The sequence below is a fragment of the Pelodiscus sinensis genome, chromosome 12 (assembly GCF_052426305.1).
Source record: "Pelodiscus sinensis isolate ZL-2025 chromosome 12, ASM5242630v1, whole genome shotgun sequence".
Lineage (NCBI taxonomy): Eukaryota > Metazoa > Chordata > Testudines > Trionychidae > Pelodiscus > Pelodiscus sinensis.
Genome location: NC_143063.1, coordinates 1,448,069 through 1,465,833, shown reverse-complemented (window position 1 = coordinate 1,465,833; position 17,765 = coordinate 1,448,069). Strand labels below are relative to the sequence as shown.

Below are 17,765 nucleotides of genomic sequence, written 5' to 3'. Positions count from 1 at the left end.
CGGGTCCTGGGACCTGGTGCACTGAGCCCTCTTGTGGCCTTTTTGCCCACAGCGATGGCAAGTTAGGCTTTGGGCTATCTCTGTCCAGGCCCTGGCTGGTTCTCTGGGGCACAGACAACCTGTTCCTTGGGCTCGCCTCGTAGTTGACTCCCTCCATCGCTCAGCCGAGATCCGGTCTCTGCGCGATTCCCTTTCTCTCCGGGACTCCCGTTCACACCCGGACCGGCTCTCCGTAAACTCATCCGCCAGCCTCCCGGCCTCCTGGGGGTTCTCTGGTCTCCGGTCCTTGAGCCACAGCCTCAGTTTGGGTGGGCACGCTCCATCATGACCAGCTTGAGCAGCTCCTCTGCGGCCTGGGCTCCGACTCCAGACACCCACTTGCGGCAGCATTGCGCCAGGCGGGAGGCCAGATCCACATAGGTCTCCCGTGGCTCCTTCTGCACCCCCCGGAACTTCTTCCTGTACATCAGCCCGAACTAGTGCAGCAGGGCCTCCTTGACTCGACTGTAATCCCCTGGCTGTAGGTCCTCCAGCTGACTGAGCACTCCGGCCGCCTCCTGGCTCAGTGCGGGGATGAGCTCCTGCAGCCAGTCAGCTGGGGGGACCCGTTGCAGTCCACAGGCCCTCTCAAAGGAGCTGAGGAACCCGTCTATGTCACCCATGTCCTTCAGTTGGGCCACCACGAGCCTCTCCAAGCGCCTGGCAGCCCTGGGACCCTGGGGCCCATCCGCACTTTGCGCAGCCAGTTCCCCGCCGGTTCTCCGCTCTGCCATGGCCAGCTCATGCTGTCGCTGCCTCTCTTGATCTTGGCGTTCCTTCTCTCGGTCCTGGCGGTCCCTCTCTCGATCTTGGCGCTCCCTCTCTCGGTCCTGGCGGTCCCTCTCTCGGTCCTCTGCTTCCAATTCCTTGATCCGCAGCTGGATCTCCAGCCGCCGCAGCTCCGCTGGGCTGGCCCCTGCCCTAGATGGGCTACGGCTTGCAGGGAAGCTGTCTCATCTCTCTGGTAGGTTCCAGCACTCCTCCCTCTCTCTGAGCCTGACACACTCTCAGGGGGGGTCTGGCTGCTCCCCCTGGGGACAAGATCCTGGCCCTGTGGCTGGTCATTCTCTTCCAGCTGGGCAATCAGCTGGGCCTTGGCTGCTTTCCGCACAGGCAAGCCCCTCTCTCTGCACAGCCCCACCAGCTCTGCCTTCAAGAGTCGGGCGTAGGCCATCTGCCCGCTGGTCCCCTCGGTGCAGACTCACCAGTCTAGTGCTGCAGCGCCCCACGATTCCCAGGAACCGCTTCGCTCTGTCTCCAGCACGCTTGGCTCCAGGGCTCTTGCTTCTACTGTGCCTTGTCGCTCGCCGCTGGGAGCTTCATCCACGGGGTGCAGTGCATCCCACCCCTGACACCAGTGTGACGGCGCGTTGGGGTCCCCCGCCTCCTGCACCCCCGAAATAGCACGAACGGGCTCCACCAGCCGGTAGAATAGAGGTGGTTTATTGCTTCCCCAGTATACAGCACAGCACAGATGTCATCAGGTTACAGGGCAGGCCTAGGATGCCTCAGCCCCCCTTGATATGGGGCAGGAGTCTTGGCTTCTAAACCCCCCAGCCTTTGCTGAGGCTGCTTCCTCCATGCTCCCAGACAGAAAACTAACTCACTCTCCTCCAGCCCTGCCCCCCAGCCAGGGGCAGCATCCACCTTTCTTTGTTCCTCTCCATGGGGGGTGGCTGGTCAGACAGGTTGAGACACCCTTTGCATAATGACTCATCCTGTTTTGCTGGACTGTGGTACCAACTGCAGCCATTGGGGGTTACCCCAGAGCCAGCAGCATAGAAACCAGCCAGTTCTTCTTCGAGCAGTGTCCCGTGGGTGCTCCACTGTAGGTGTCGGCTTGTCCCGGCGCCGCAGATCGGAGATCTTTCTAGCCGTAGTCTGCCGGACCGCGCATGCGCGAAGTGCGGCTCGTGGCTTTTTGCGCCGTTTGAGCAGCGCTGGTCCGGCTCCCGCCAGTTCCTCCTGACCGTCCTCGGCCGCGGACGGAATATTGTCTCTCTGGTGACTACTGTTTCCTACAGAGATAGAGAGACTTTATATATTATTGTATATAGTTTTCCATAGAGTTACAAGTTATAGTTATCCTAGTCACCGAGCGTCCCCCGGCACCGGTCCGTTCCCCGGCACCGAGACGCAGCCGTTCCCCGGCACCGAGACGCAGCCGTTCCCCGGCACCAAGACGCAGACCCGTCTCAGCACAGGCGCTCACCAACGGTGCGACGGCCTTCTCCCCTCCAGACATCTCGGGAGCACAGTCAGTCACCGGTGCCGAGTCGATCAGCAACGCTGAAGGGGCTTACGTCGGCACGGATTCCTCCGATGCCAGTAGAAGTGATTCCACATTCAGTCATCTCTACTCCGGCATCTTCTCCACCGGAGCATTTACTAGCCCCAACGGCCCACGTAATCAGGGGATTGTCTTCTCTATCCCCGAGCCCGGAGTTTTCTCCAGAGCCACGGTCCCCGTCTCCACAGTACTCTGAGTACTCTCATACTGGCCACACATCACCTCGTTCTGGCCATTCTTATCGCCATGACCTGCGTTCACCCAGTCGCAGCACTTATTATAGGGACAGATCATGATCACCAAGATCAACCCGCTCGGAATACTCAATGAGATCCCGTCACTCCACATCCCCCCATCATCGCCATGTTTCGCCCTATCAACAAGGTCAGAAATACCAGTCTTCTTCTGATCCTGTAAGACCACCAACTCCCTCGGGGTCTACCTACCACGCCGAGCAACCTCTTCCCGCCCGGGATGTCGAACCTGACCGTTCACCGGCGCAGCAATCCTCATCGTCCCCCGACGACGCAGTGTTTCAGGGCGACACTTCTCCTTCTGATGACCTCCGTCAATTTCAGGAGTTGTTCCAAAGGGTGGCGGTCAGCCAGAACGTACAATTGGGTGACGTGGAGCAAAAGCAACATCACCTCCTTCGTAACATCAAACACACCCATCAACCAAAGATCTCCCTAACTTTGGACGCAGCTATCCTTGAAATTGCGGATGACATCTGGCAATCCCCTGCATCCGTCCCTCCGACGAATAAAAAGGCGGATAAAAAGTACTTTGTCCCTGCCAAAGGAATGGAGTTCCTATTCATGCATCCGCAACCAAACTCCTTGGTGGTGGATGCAGTCCAGCAAAGAGCAAAGATGCCACAGTACAAGCCTACTGCTGCGGACCGAGATAGTAAAAGTCTCGATTTATTCGGACGTAAAATCTATTCCTCGGCAACTCTAACACTCAGAATGGCCAATTACTCCGCACTGTTGGCGAACCATAACTTTGATAACTACGCCAAGCTTGTACCTTTGCTACAACATATCCCAGAGTCAAAGCGGGACATCCTAAAAGCTGTGATAAAAGAAGGCTACGCAGCCTCAGGAACGGCCTTAAATATCGCTCTGGACACAGCTGACGCAGCAGCGCTCACGACAGCTACATCAGTCGTTATGCGCAGAGCATCCTGGCTGCAACAGTCTTCTGCTCCTAAAGACCTGTTTTCCAAGGTCGAGGACTTACCTTTCGACAGAAAGAACCTCTTCTCCGAGAAGACTGACCAACTCCTACACTCGGGGAAGGATTCCAGAACCACTCTGAAAACGCTCGGAATGTATACCCCTCCATACCGCAAAAAGCGATATACGACCTACCAGAGACAGAGGCCCCCCTTCCGGCAATCCCCTCAATATAGACCCCAGGACCAACAGAGGGGTAGGCAGCGGCAACAACGCAGACACCCGCCGCCCAAAACGACTTCCCAACAGGGTACCAGGCAGCAAGTTTGACGCGTCCCTCGAGGGGTTGAGAACCATTCCCGTCAATACCATTCCGAGTGCTTCGAAGGCGATATTTCATCACCGCCTCAGACCATACCTCCATTGATGGGCCTACATCACCACCGACAAATGGGTCCTCGAAACAATTCGTCTCGGTTATACCATCCCATTCACGTCGATTCCTCACCCATCCCCCCCTGCCCCGTCCCTTTTCAGGGACCCATCTCATGAGATACTGCTCAGGCAGGAAGTCGCCCGTCTTCTTACCGTTGGGGCGATAGAACGTGTTCCGGACGAATTCAAGGGCAGAGGGTTCTACTCCCGCTACTTCGTAACGGAAAAGAAGTCAGGGGGATGGAGGCCGATACTAGATCTCCGCGACCTCAACCGTTTCTTGCGAAAACAACGCTTTCGAATGGTTACCTTAACTACAATCATCCCAGCACTTCAGAATGGGGATTGGTTCACATCCCTCGATCTTCAGGACGCATATTTTCACATTGCGATCCACCCAGCACACAGACGATTTCTGCGCTTCCAAATCGGTACAGACCATTTCCAGTACAAGGTCCTGCCGTTCGGTCTCTCGTCGGCTCCGCGGGTTTTCTTCAAGACCCTGGCTGTGGTGACGGCATACTTACGTCGCCTTCACATAATGATTTTCCCCGTACCTCGACGATTGCCTAATAAGAGCCCAGTCACTCCAGGAGTCGATCAGCGCCACTCAGATAACACGCAGGCTCTTTCACGAGCTGGGACTCCTTCTCAACGTTCCAAAGTCATCACTGGAACCATGTCAAACAATACAATTCATAGGCGCCCGTCTCGACTCTACGACCGAACGCGCATCATTACCGATGGAAAGATTTTCCACGATGCAAGACTTGATTCAGATATTACTCGTCAGCCCAAAGGTTCCCATACTAAGGTGCCTGCAGCTCATGGGTCACATGGCCTCAACAACATACGTAGTGAAGCACGCAAGGTTACATTTGCGATGCATACAACATTGGATGGCTTGAATCTGTCCCCCCAACGTACGCGACGTCCACAGGACGATAACAGTACCTACCTACGTCAAGAAATCACTTACTTGGTGGACAGTACCAAACAATCTATTGTTAGGAGTACCCTTTCATCGCCCCCAACCGTCGATGCAATTGACAACGGATGCGTCACTCATCGGATGGGGTGCGCACCTCGGGCGCGAGCAAATACAAGGCCTATGGTTGCCAGACGAGTTGCTGATGCACATCAACTTTCTGGAGCTCAGGGCAGTGTACAGGGCATGTCAACACTTCCTTCCTGTCATTCAAGACCAGGTCATACGAGTCCTGACGGACAATATAACGACCGTCTATTATATAAACAAGCAAGGGGGCGCCAGGTCTCACTCCCTGTGTGCGGAGGCGGTTCGCCTATGGAACATGTGCAATCACCACAATATCTTTCTAGTCGCAGAATACCTCCCCGGTCAGCACAATGTAAGGGCGGACGCCCTCAGCAGGCACTTCTCTCCCAATCACGAATGGGAGCTACACCCGACCGTGACTGCGACGATATTCCAACGTTGGGGTTTCCCAGTAGTGGACCTCTTCGCAACGTCTCGCAATACGAAATGTCCTCGGTATTGCTCGAGAGCGGGCATCGGACAGAATTCAGAGGGCGATGCTTTCCTATACAACTGGGGGCGTCACCTACTATACGCATTCCCACCCACACCTCTAATTCCACGGGTGGTAGAGAAAATAATACGGGACAGGGCCACAGTAATCCTAATAGCCCCAGCCTAGTCCAGGCAAACATGGTACCCATGCCTACATTGCATGTCGAAGCATCCTCCATTTCCTCTGCCACCTCGACACGATCTCCTGTCGCAGAATCATCGCTTCCTGCTTCACCCGCAGGTGAATCATCTCGCGCTCACGGAGTGGTACCTAGTTGGTTCCAACAATCAGAGGTGCTATGCTCACAGTCGGTCAAGCACATTCTGCTGAACAGTAGAAAACTCTCTACACGGTCTACTTACCTTTCTAAATGGTCACGTTTCTCATCGTGGTGTTTACAAAAGGGCCTGGACCCGGTCTCCTCACCTTTACAATAGATCCTGGACTATCTCGTACACCTTAAGGAGTCAGGCCTCACCTGCACCTCCATCAGAGTTCACGTCGCTGCAATTGCAGCCTTTCACCAGCAGATTAACGGATACTCAATATTTTCTCATCCAACAACTAAAAGGTTTTTGAAAGGAATGTCTAACCTTTACCCGCATTATACTCAACCAGCGGATCCTTGGGACCTTGAGTTGGTTCTCAATTCCCTGACGGCCAGACCGTTTGAACCGCTCGCGACATGTACCTTATACGACTTGTCCATGAAGGTCATTTTCTTACTAGCCATCACTTCCGCAAGGAGAGTGAGTGAACTAGCTGCGCTGTCAGCCTCTCCTCCATATACGATTTTTACGCACCAAGCAGTAATACTCCGAACATTACCGCGATTTCGTCCCAAAGTGGTCTCTCGATTTCACATTAACGAACCTATAATCCTCCCAGTATTCTATCCTAAACCACATGCGTCACCAGAGCATGCACGCCTACACACTTTGGACGTCAGACGGGCTCTCGCCTTTTACATCAAGAGGACCAAACCATTCCGTGCGACGGATGCATTATTAGTATCAATGACGGACCGTTCTAAGGGTCGCCCACTGTCCGCCCAACACATCTCTTCTTCCATCGTACAGTGCATAAGGTCATGTTACGAACTGCGTAAGAAACCACTGCCTTCAACTATGAGGGCTCATTCAACTCGGGCGGTGGCTACATCCACTGCTTTTCTCAAGGGGGTCCCCTTGATAGATATCTGCAGAGCTGCTACGTGGTCTTCCAATTTAACATTCGCCACACATTACGCTGTCCCGAACTTGATAATACCTGATTCCACGGTGGCGACAGCAGTGTTATCCTCAGCTACGGCACGATAGCTCCGAACCCTCCTCCATTCGTGAGCTACTGCTATACATTCACCTACAGTGGAGCACCCACGGGACACTGCTCGAAGAAGAAAAGGAAGTTACCCTGTGCAGTAACATTTGTTCTTCGAGATGCGTGTCCCGTGGGTGCTCCACGACCCGCCCTCCTCCCCTCTTCGGAATTTATTATTATTTGTCTTTCAGACTAAGAGGCAGGAGGAACTGGCGGGAGCCGGACCAGCGCTGCTCAAACGGCGCGAAAAGCCACGAGCCGCACTTCGCGCATGCGCGGTCCGGCAGACTACGGCTAGAAAGATCTCCAATCTGCGGCGCCGGGACAAGCCGACACCTACAGTGGAGCACCCACGGGACACGCATCTCGAAGAACAAACGTTACTGCACAGGGTGAGTAACTTCCTTGTACCCCCACTACGTCACAATAGTATACTTAGATTTTCAGAAAGCCTTTGACAAAGTCCCTCACCAAAGGCTCTTGTGTAAATTACATGGCCATGGGATAAGAGGGAAGGTCCTTCCATGGATTGAGAACTGGTTAAAAGACAGGAAACAAAGGGTAGGAATAAATGGTAAATTTTCAGAATGGAGAGGGGTAACTAGTGGTGTCCTCCAAAGGTCAGTCCTAGGACCAATCCTGTTCAAGTTATTCATAAATGATCTGGAGAAAGGGGCAAGCAGTGAGGTGGTAAAGTTTGCGGATGATACTAAACTGTTTAAGATAGTCGAGACAGAAGCAGACTGTGAAGAACTTCAAAAAGATCTCACCAAACTGAGTGATTGGGCAACAAAATGGCAAATGAAGTTCAATGTGGATAAGTGTAAAGTAATGCATGTTGGAAAAAATAACCCCAACTGTACAAATATGACATGATGGGGGCTAATTTGGCTACGACAAATCAGGAAAGCGATCTTGTTGGGGTTCTCTGAAAACGTCCACACAGAGTGCAGCGGCGGTCAAAAAGGCAAATAGAATGTTAGGAATTGTTAAGAAAAGGATAGAAAATAAGACCCAGAATATCTTACTGCCCCTGTATAAAACTATGGTACGCCCACATCTGGAATACTGTGTACGGATGTGGTCTCCTCACCTCAAAAAAGATATTTTGGCCTTGGAAAGGGTCCAGAAAAGGGCAACTAAAATGAGGGGTTTGGAACGGGTCCCATATGAGGAGAGGCTAAAGCGACTGGGACTTTTCAGTTTAGAAAAGAGGAGACCGAGGGGGGATATGATAGAGGTCTATAAAATCATGAGTGGTGTGGAGAGGGCTGATAAAGAAAAGTTATTTATTAGTTCCCATAATAGAAGAACTAGAGGACACCAAATGAAATTCATGGGTAGCAAGTTTAAAACTAATAAGCAAAAGTTCTTCTTCACACAGCGTGTAGTCAACCTGTGGAACTCCTTGCCGGAGGAGGCTGCGAAGGCTAGGACTGTAGCAGTTTAAAGAGAAGCTAGATAAATTCATGGAGGTTAGGTCCATAAAAGGCTATTAGCCAGGGGGTAGGAATGGTGTCCCTGGAGACAGATGGCACAAGACAAATCGCTTGATCATTATCTTCGGTCCACCCCCTCCGGGGCACCTGGCGCTGGCCACTGTCGGCAGACAGGATACTGGGCTAGATGGACCTTTGGTCTAACCCAGTACGGCCATTCTTATGTTCCAACAAGTGGTGAATGCTGAACGCAGCAGGGGCACGTTAACACCTTTGACTCCTTGGCCCTCCCTGTTCCATCCAGCTGAATGCGCCAGTACACGACAGCCTGTCCTCACCTTCTCGCAGGCCCCGGGCCACAGCATGAGACGCAGCAACACAGCGTCCAGTTGGGAAAACCCAGCAACAGTGCATCAGTCAGGTGACCTGTAAGTAAAACACCCCTGTGGCGCAGTCCCCGCTCAGGCCCCTTGGTTTGGGACACCTTCTGGTCCACGAATCAGCCAGAGAGCCTTCCGCTGCGTCACCTGGGCTTGTATTGTCCGTTCCCCCCGCCTCCTGTGTGCAAAGCTTCCAGTCAAGTCAGTGCCTCCATCTGCCTGGGCGCACACTCAGCCACATCCTGGCTCCTGGCTCCTCCTTGCCCTCTCCTGGCTTCCTTCCTCTGCCTTACATAGCCCTCGCCCAGTGAGGCTCACAGCTGCTTCTAACAGCCCTTCAGGCCTGGGCTTGCTCAGCCGTTCCCCCTCGGCCTCTTTAGCCAGGCTACCGTGGCAGAGCGCTGGCTTAGCCAGCCGTCTGTCACAGCCCCCTCGCTATCTCGGTCCGGTGGCTTTTGCCTCAGTTTCCCCACCCACCTGTGGGAATGGCCAGTGAACAAATGTTCTCTGGTCCCATTTCAGTGACATTCCCAAGGCTGGGGGTGTGTCCCGGCAGATCCGGCTCCGTCCCTCGTGGAACGCCCAGCTGGGACTGCGGCAGAGAGGCCTTGCGGAAACGCCACCTTTGCTCCTGCCACAGCGCAGGGGCTGCTCCAGGTGGGCTGCTCACAGGCTGTTGTTGCTTCCACAGTCAAGTATCTCTGACCTCGGCATAGTTCACCTGACCTGCGATCACTTTGTACACAGAAATGCACAGCATGCACCACACTGGAGCAAAGTCCCAACCCCCGATCACAGGCGCCTTCTACACCCAGCTCTTCCTGCCTCGTTCCCAGCTGCAGGGCAGAGCGGGGCGGGGATTTCGGGGGCTATAACTAGCCCCGCTCCCACTGGGGGTGGCACTGCCAGCCGGAGCAGAGGCAGACGAGGGGCTATGGCTGGCCTGTGTGTGCGCAGCGTGCTGGTGACGGGGGCCAATCGGGGCATCGGCCTGGAGCTGGTCAGGCAGCTGCTGGGGAAGGCCAACCCACCAGAGAGGGTCTTCGCCGGCTGCCGGGACCCAGCGGGAGAGCGAGCGCAGGTGAGGGGCGAGGGGAGCTGGCGGGGGGCAGGGAGGGGAAGCTGAACAAGGGGCGTCCCATCCCAGAGCAGCCTGCCGGGGCAAGGAGGTCACTGCAGACCCGGCTCCCACCCCGGAGTGCGCAGCTGCACCCGAAGCCCCTGGAAACCTGTCCGATGAGTCCCAGAGCAGCAAGGACAGGGCAGTAGCGGCTGCCCCCGGGGTAACTCATCGGGGCCGGCTGGCACGGCGCAGGCCTGGTGTCACCACAGCTCAGTTCTCCCCTGCACTGGCAGCCCCCAGCCAGCCAGCCAGCCGGCATCATGGGTCCAAGCCCCTCGAATCAGGACTCTTAAAGGCAACTCGTGTTTTCCTCTCCGCCTCCTCCCTCCGGCTCTGCTCGGCACCTCTGCCCTGCGAGCGCGGTGAATGCCCCTTCTCTGGGCTCCTGCCCTCTCCCCAGCACCCTACCCCCCAGCGCCTGTTGCCGCCCTGGCCGGCAGCAGCGCTTCCTGGACTCACCTCCCTTGGCTGCCACGACCCCAGGCCCTCTGTCTGCTGAAGGACCTGGCCTCCATCCAGTGACAGGGCAGCTCAGTGGTGGGAGCCCCAAGGCCCCGGCCCAGGGCGGTGCCCACGCACCCAGCCTGGGAAATGGCAGACTCACAGTATCTTCGAGGGGCTGGCACTGTGGAGCAGAGGTTGCTGCTGCCGGGGAAATGCTCAGGGGCAACTGGCCGCCTCCTCCAGACCCACAAAGCCCAGGCGGGACGCAGCCCGGGGGCTGGCACAGGGAAGCACCGAGATCTGGACTCGGGCCCAGGGGCAGCAGGGAGCTGGACGCTGCCCAGCCCGGCTCCAGGCAGGTGCCATGTCAATACTCATTAACTTTATCCCTTTCCAGCAGCTCCAGGACTTGGCGTCCAGGCATCCAAACCTGGTGATCGTGGCACTAGGTGGGTGCCCTGCCCTGGGCCCAGCATTCCCTTGCGCCCCCCCCCCCCCCCCCCCCCCCCCCCCCCCCCCCCCCCCCCCCCCCCCCCCCCCCCCGTATCCTCCCTGCCGAGCCCAGCAGGGGGACAGGACGGAGCCCATTGAACAGGACCCAGAGTGTGAGGGGGGGCCGGCTGGGAAGCCCCCGGGCCAGACCCCTCGCATGAGACTGGCCCCTGGCGGCTCTGCCCAGGCTGGGCAATTCTCTCACCAGCAATGCAGCCAAACCCGTTTTAAACCATCCCCCTTCCCGTCCCCGTCGCTCGCCCGCACACCAGGAGCCGCGCGCTGACGGCCACCGAGCTGCACTGATCAGGCTGCTGCAGCTGTCCAGGGAGCCAGTAACGACCCTTCCCTTGGGGCTGCTCTGGACCCAGCCCCGGTTCTCTCCCTCCCCCCGCCCCTCTCCTACCTCTGCCCCGCGTGCAAAGCTCCCTGGGCCAGGATGTGGTAGGGAGCGACATGGGCGAGGAGGGATCGTGTGCTTATGCCCCTGTGCTGTCTCCCCCCAGACGTTACCCACCCGGCCAGCATCCAGGCGGCCGCAGCCAGCGTGCAGGAGCAGCTGAAAGGCTCGGGGCTCACCCTGCTGATAAACAACGCTGGCACCGTGATGCCGAGCACGCTGGAGTCTGAGACGCCGGAGGGCATGGCCCTGGTGTATGCAACCAACGTGACGGGGCCCCTGCTGGTGAGCCAGGTAAGGCCCCTACAGAGGGCAAATGGAACCCCGGTGCGGGGCCAGTCTTGGGCGAAAGCCCTTCAAAACCAGACTGCCACTTGAAAGTGGTGGGCTGGAAATCCAGTGACTCATTTCCCCTCTCCCGGCGGTCGGGCTGGGGCCATGTCCACACGATTGTGTTGGCACTCCCGCTACGCTCCCTGCTGGGACCCCGCCTTTCCCTCTCCAGGCCTTGGAGGAAGTGAGCGGTAGCTCCCCAAAGCCCATGCCCCAGGCCGTCTGTCAGCCCTGAGGGGGCGCACGGTTCCCGGGGTCTCCTCTTGGCAGCCTGTGCTGAATGCTCGGGACGGGGCATGAAAGCGTCAAGGAGAGAGGAACAACAGGAGCTCGCAAGCAGCGTGTGTCTGTGTGTGTGGGGGGGGTCCATCGTCCTAAGGAGCCCGTCACAGGGTTAGACAAGTGTACTGGGGGCCAAAGAGGACACCCTGGACTCCTTCCCTGAGGACGCAAACCGGCAGGGCGTTTGCTTCTTGCAGAAGGGATCGCAGCCAGGCTGCCGTCCATGCCCTGGAGAGACCTTTGGCCGAGAAGCGTCTCGGGGCGAGAAGAGCGCGTGCTCGTTACCTTCCCTCTCTAGACAGCGTGTCCTGATGTAACGGGATTCGACTCTCCGCACGGGCCCCCTGGCCAGGGAGCTGGGCACAGTGGTGCTGCCTGCAGCTGAACCCCGCCAGCCTGGTCACACTGCGCGTAGCCAGGTGCTGCAGGGAAGGCGCGGGGGGCTTTGCCCTGGGGGGTCCCTGTGTGCAGAGCGCGAGGCCGGGAAGGCAGGGCTTGTGTGGCCAGAGGCGGGAGGTGTCAGGGAGCCGACCCAGAGCCGGCGCAGACCAGCTAGTGTCATGGGAAGGGCAGGTGGCGGGGAGGAGGTACCTCACAACCAGGGCAAGGCATTCCTCCTTCCTTGGGTTCCAGATGGTTGAAACAAAAATCCTGAACAGCCCCCTCCCCCCGCAAAAAAAAACACCGAGAAAAAATTCTGTTGAAGGAAATAAAAAGTGTGGGGGGACAAAGTTGTTGAGCAAAACCAAAAAGACCTGGGGCTGGCACAGGGATAGGATCAGTGCTAGGGGTTGCCAGGTAGTCATTTAAAAAACCCAAAACACCAGACACACTTCATGGGGGAAACAACTAACGGGGCTGGCCGGGAGAGATGGGGGGGCCAACGGGAAGCAGGGGTGGTTGTGGGGGCGGGTAGGGCAGAACGGGGCTGGCTGCGGAATATCGGAGGAGGGGGACCGGCTGGGAGGGGGGGTGGGGCTGGCCGGGAGGAAGGGGGGGTGGGAAGCAGAGTTGGCGGGGATCGGGGGCCACGAGGCTGGCTGGAAGGGGGGGCCCGGAGGACCAGGGGGATGAAAGCAGAGCTGGCAGAGGGGATGCAGCGGAGCTGGCCGGGGGAGATCAGGAAGAGGGACCGGCCGGCAGGAAGCAGAGCTGGGGGAGTGCAGGGGGCCTGGCCGGGGAGATCAGGAGGGGAAGTGGGGGAGAACCAACCAGCCAGGAAGGGGCAGGCGTGAGCACATTGGCCGGTTGGGAGTGGGACTGACCCGGGCACTGGCAGACCCTGTCCTGTGCAGGCTCGTGGCGACGCACGAGCGAGGAGGCTTCCCCGCCTCCTCACACTCAACAGACTGGGGGCTCCCGGTGGCAAGCACGGTCCCGCCTCCCAGCTGGGACTCCCAGCCGCTCCCGCGCCCCCACCAAGCTTCTGTCCGGTGCGCAGCCGGAACAATCAGAAATACCGCACATTGCACGCGTCCGGTAGCCTCTCGTTTGTTTTCCCGGGCAGAGCGCGCCAATACCTGACTGCCTGGTACAATGCCAGACACCTGGCAACCCTACTCCTACTCTGCCAGCGCAAGGCCCTGCCCCTCCCCGCTCCCCAGAGCAGGTGGGCGGGAGAGCAGCGCCCTGCCTGGGTTCCGGCTGCCCAGGGCTCCCACACAGAGCCAGGGGGGTGTCCATGGCTCCCTACAGCACCCTCAGGACTCTTATTCCCCCAGCTGGGCCATGGAAAGAGCTGCCCAGGCAGCTGGTGGAAGCCATGGACCCTCCATGTGCCCTGGAGGGGAAGTCTGGGGGCAGAGTCATGGGCAGGGGGCTGTTCTCAGCCCCCCTCGCCCTAGGCAGGAGGAGGGTCCGAGGCTCCCCACACTTGCCTGAGCGGGGCTCCAGCTTCTGCACGGGGAAAGGGGAGAGCCTCAGCACATTCATAACATCCTAGAACTGGCAGGGACCTCGAGAGGCATCGAGTCCAGTCCCCTGCCCTCACGGCAGGACCAAGCACCATCCAGACCATCCCTGGCAGTGTCTGTCCAACCTGCCCTTCAATATCTCCAGAGATGGGGATTCCACCACCTCCTAGGCAATTTATCCCAGTGTTTATCCACCCTGACAGGCAGGAAGTGTTTCCTAACGTCCAACCTAAACCTCCCTTGCTGCAGTTTAAGCCCGTTGCTGCTTGTCCTGTCCTCAGATGCCAAGATGAACAATTTTTCTCTCTCCTCCTTGTGACCCCCTTTTAGATACTTGAAACCTGCTCTCATGTCCCCTCTCAGTCTTCTCCTTTCCAGACTAAACAAGCCCAGTTCTTTCAGGTTTCCTTCATAGCTCGAGTTCTCTAGATCTTTCATTGTTTTTGTTGCTCTTCTCTGGACCTTCTCCAATTTCTTCACATCTTTCTTGAAATGCGGTACCCAGCACTGGACACAGTACTCCAGCTGAGGCCTGATCAGCGCGGAGTAGAGCGGAAGAATGACTTCTCGTGTCTTGCTCACAACACACCTGTTAATGCCTCCCACAATCATGTTTGCTTTTTTTGCAACAGCATCACATTGTTGACTCGTATTTAGTTTGTGATCCACTCTGACCCCTAGATCCCTTTCTGCTGTACTCCTTCCTAGACAGTCGCTTCCCAGTCTGTGTGTGTGACACGGATTGTTCCTTCCTAAGTGGAGCACTTTGCATTTGTCCTTATTCAACTTCATCCTGTTGACCTCAGACCATTTCTCCAGTTTGTCCAGATCATTTTGAATTATGACCCTAACCTCCAAAGCAGTTGCAACCCCTCCCAGGTTGGGATCATCTGCACATTTAATAACCGTACTCTCTATGCTGATATCTAAATCGTTGATGAAGATATTGAACAGAACTGGTCCCAAAACAGACCCCTGCGGAACCCCACTTGTTCTGCCCTTCCAGCATGACTGAACCGTTAATAACTTTCTGAGAACGGTTATCCAGCCAGTTACACACCCACCTTATAGTAGCCCCATCTAGGTTGGATTTCCCTAGTTTTACTGATAAGAAGATCATGCGATACTGTATCAAATGCCTCACTAAAGTCTAGGTAAACCACCTCCACACCTTCTCCCTTATCCACAAGACTCGTTATCCTATCAAAGGAAGCTATCAGATTGGTTTGACACAATTTGTTCTTTACAAACCCATGTTGGCTGTTACCTGTCACCCTATTATCCTCCAGGTGTTTGCAGATAAATTCTTTAATTACTTGCTCCATTACCTTCCTTGGCACAGAAGTTAAACTGACCGGGTCTGTAGTTTCCTGGGTTGTTCTTACTTCCATTTTATAGATGGGTGCTAGATTTGCCCTTCTGGAATCTCTCCTGACTTCCATGACTTTTCAGAGATGATCGCTAAAGGCTCAGCTACCTCCTTTAAGCTTCTGGAGTTTTCTAGGTGCATTTCATCAGGCCCTGGGGACTTGCAGACTTTTCTACATAATTTTTCACTTTCTAGTACCCTTGCCCCACAACCCTGGTTCCTTTCCCCTAAGCTGACCACCTGGCTGCTCCTTTCTCCCCCTGCCCAGGCCTTCCTGCCCTTGCTGAAGAAGGCTGCCCAGGAGAGCCCCCGGACAGGGCTGAGCTGCAGCCGGGCGGCCATTGTCAACATGTCCAGTGAGGCCGGCTCCATCCAGAACGTCTTTCTCTGGCATTTGGGGCAAGCCGTCTCCTATCGCTGCAGCAAGGTACAGGGCACGCGCCGCAGGGCCTGAATTCTGCCGGCTCTCTGCTTGCACAGACGTGCAGCCCGCTGCTTTGCCCAGCCCTTCTAGCCTCCCCGCGGTGCCGGGCTGGCTGCTGTTCGGCTGTCGGGAATCCCCGTCGGCTCCGTGCCGAGTTCCCATCCAGCGGGGACCTTTCCACGGCGCCTGTATCCCATCCAGGAAATCCCCGTCCAGGGCCGGGCGTGGGGCTGTCCAGCTCTTGTCCAGCCAGTCTCGGGGGGTGGAGCTATTAGTTCTGGCCCTTCCAAGGGACAAAGCCCCCCAGTTCAGAGAGCAAGGGCCCAGCTCCTCAGCCACCCCCGGGATGAAACTGGAGGGGGAACAAAGGCGAATTGATGCCTCATTACACTCCCCCCACCCGCCCTGCCCCTGCAGGACCCAGAGCAGCCTCGGCACTGCTCTACATTGTGCTCAGCTGAGACAGCCCTGCGACCGCTCAGTAGCAGTGGCTCTTCGGAGTACAGCTACAGCCCCTTCTCCACGCCCTGCCTGAGAGCACCCGGCTGGCTGCATGGAGAGCCTCTGACTGCAGCTCTGCCCCGGTCCTCACCCCTTTTCCAGCTCCCTCGGGACCTGGGGTCACTTCCTGCAGGGCCCTGCCCTCCCCCAGTTGCTGCGGCTTCGGCTCATGGTGTCTCCCCGCAGGCGGCGCTGAACATGCTCACCAAGTGCCAGGCCTTGGCGCACGGCGGGGACGGGATCCTGAGCGTGGCTCTCCACCCGGGCTGGGTGCAGACGGACATGGGGAGTAGAGCCTCCCTCAAGGTAGGCAACTGCGGGGCGACGCAGGGCAGATGCTCATCGCAGGGCTCACGGCTCCGCTGGAAACTGCCGTCCCCTCCAGCTCTACCTGGTCCAGAGCGGGAGGGTCCCAGTGACTCTGTCATCAGACCCCGGGGCTCAGCTCTGTCCTGGGCACTGAAACTCCTGTTTGCTACCTGCCCCCTGTGCACAGCCAGCGCGAGGGGTGGGCGTATGCTGGCACACTCGCCCCACGGCCCACGCAGCGCGGCGACGTGGGGGCAGCAGGAGCACAGAAGAGCAGCCACCGCCTCACCTGCGCCAGGGCGAGAGACGGTCACGGGGCACCATGAGCCCCCAGGCACAGGTGGTGGTACCTGCACACACATCTCTGTCCCTTCCACACTGTAGGGACACACCTTTACCCCGTTCCTAGGGCTCAGGGTGCAACCCTGTCAATTTACACACCCACCCTCACCCAATTCCTAGGGCTCGGGGCAGAACTTCCTGCGGGTTGGCAGGATCTTTAGCCATTGAAAGAGCTTGTTGGCCAGGCAAGGGCAGTCTCTCTGGATCCTAGCTGCTGCACGTCACGGTCGTGCAGAGAGGTCCTGGCAGCCCTGGTCTTAGGCTGGGTCTTGGAGGTGAGTTCTTCCAGGTCTTCCCCCTTCTTGGTGTTCCTCTCTGTTCTTGTTTCCCTTTGTTCTTCTTCCAGCTGGTCTTCTTTCCTTCTGCTTCTGTTACTTCTTGGACCCCAGTTTATAGAATGAAACCTGAGTCCTGCTTAGCTAGACCTTCACCGATTATTTTAGTATAATTTTACTAACCAATCAGAACAGAAGTACCTAACCAATCACACCCCACCACCTTAATCGATTTACACCCAGCAACATTAATTATCCAGCAGACAGGAACAGTTACAAACAATAGGAAAGTGAGGCCACTTAGCCATAGGATGAGGATTCCACAACCTAACTGTGGAGAAGCAGTTTCTTGCCAGACACAATGGGGTGACTTCAGTTTTCTCTACCCATCTCGAGATCTGGTGACCGTGGGGAGCTGTCCGGGCAAAATCCCCTTCTCCCAGCCTGGGGTGACACTATTTTAATGCAACATAGATGGAATGTGAGGATGTGACTCCAGGCCTTACAGCTAGTGGCTGCTGCCCTTCAGGCCTAGCACAGGACTTCCAACATGGCTACCGAAGAACCAGATTGTAACAATGGGGGCTGTTTTCAGGCTCCCCTCACCCAAATCTGACACCTGCAGTTGGGATCCCTCAGGGCCCAGTTTGGCTGCCAGGCCCATGGCTGGTCCTGGTGCCCCTGGGTCAGCCCTGGGCAGGCTCCCCCCTCACTCTCCTTCTCCCCTGCAGGCCCCCCTGGCGGTGGACGCGAGCGTCCGCGAGATCCTGGAGGTGCTGCCCACGCTCTCCGAGAAGGACAACGGGGCCTTTGTCAGCTGGGAAGGGAAAGTTCTTCCCTGGTGAGACGCCCCCCGGCCCTGCGACAAGAGCCCTGGGCCAGGCCGACCCAGCGACCGCGCCTCAATAAACCTGTTGGAACGCA

General features: G+C 57.2%; 1 protein-coding gene across 2 annotated transcripts; it reads left to right on the top strand.

The window, feature by feature from the left end:
* The first annotated feature begins 9,424 nt into the window (after positions 1-9,424).
* On the top strand, positions 9,425-17,765 carry LOC102459921 (uncharacterized). 2 transcript variants are annotated; one of them, XM_075940699.2, is made up of 6 exons: positions 9,425-9,715; positions 10,599-10,650; positions 11,200-11,387; positions 15,259-15,417; positions 16,102-16,221; positions 17,573-17,765. In XM_075940699.2, exons 1-6 carry the CDS (start codon positions 9,569-9,571, stop codon positions 17,684-17,686), a joined length of 780 nt encoding a protein of 259 aa, XP_075796814.2. In that variant the 5' UTR covers positions 9,425-9,568; the 3' UTR covers positions 17,687-17,765. The 2 variants fall into 2 exon arrangements, with proteins under 2 accessions (XP_075796814.2, XP_075796813.2); XM_075940698.2 differs by having other exon boundaries at positions 9,432-9,715; positions 10,602-10,650.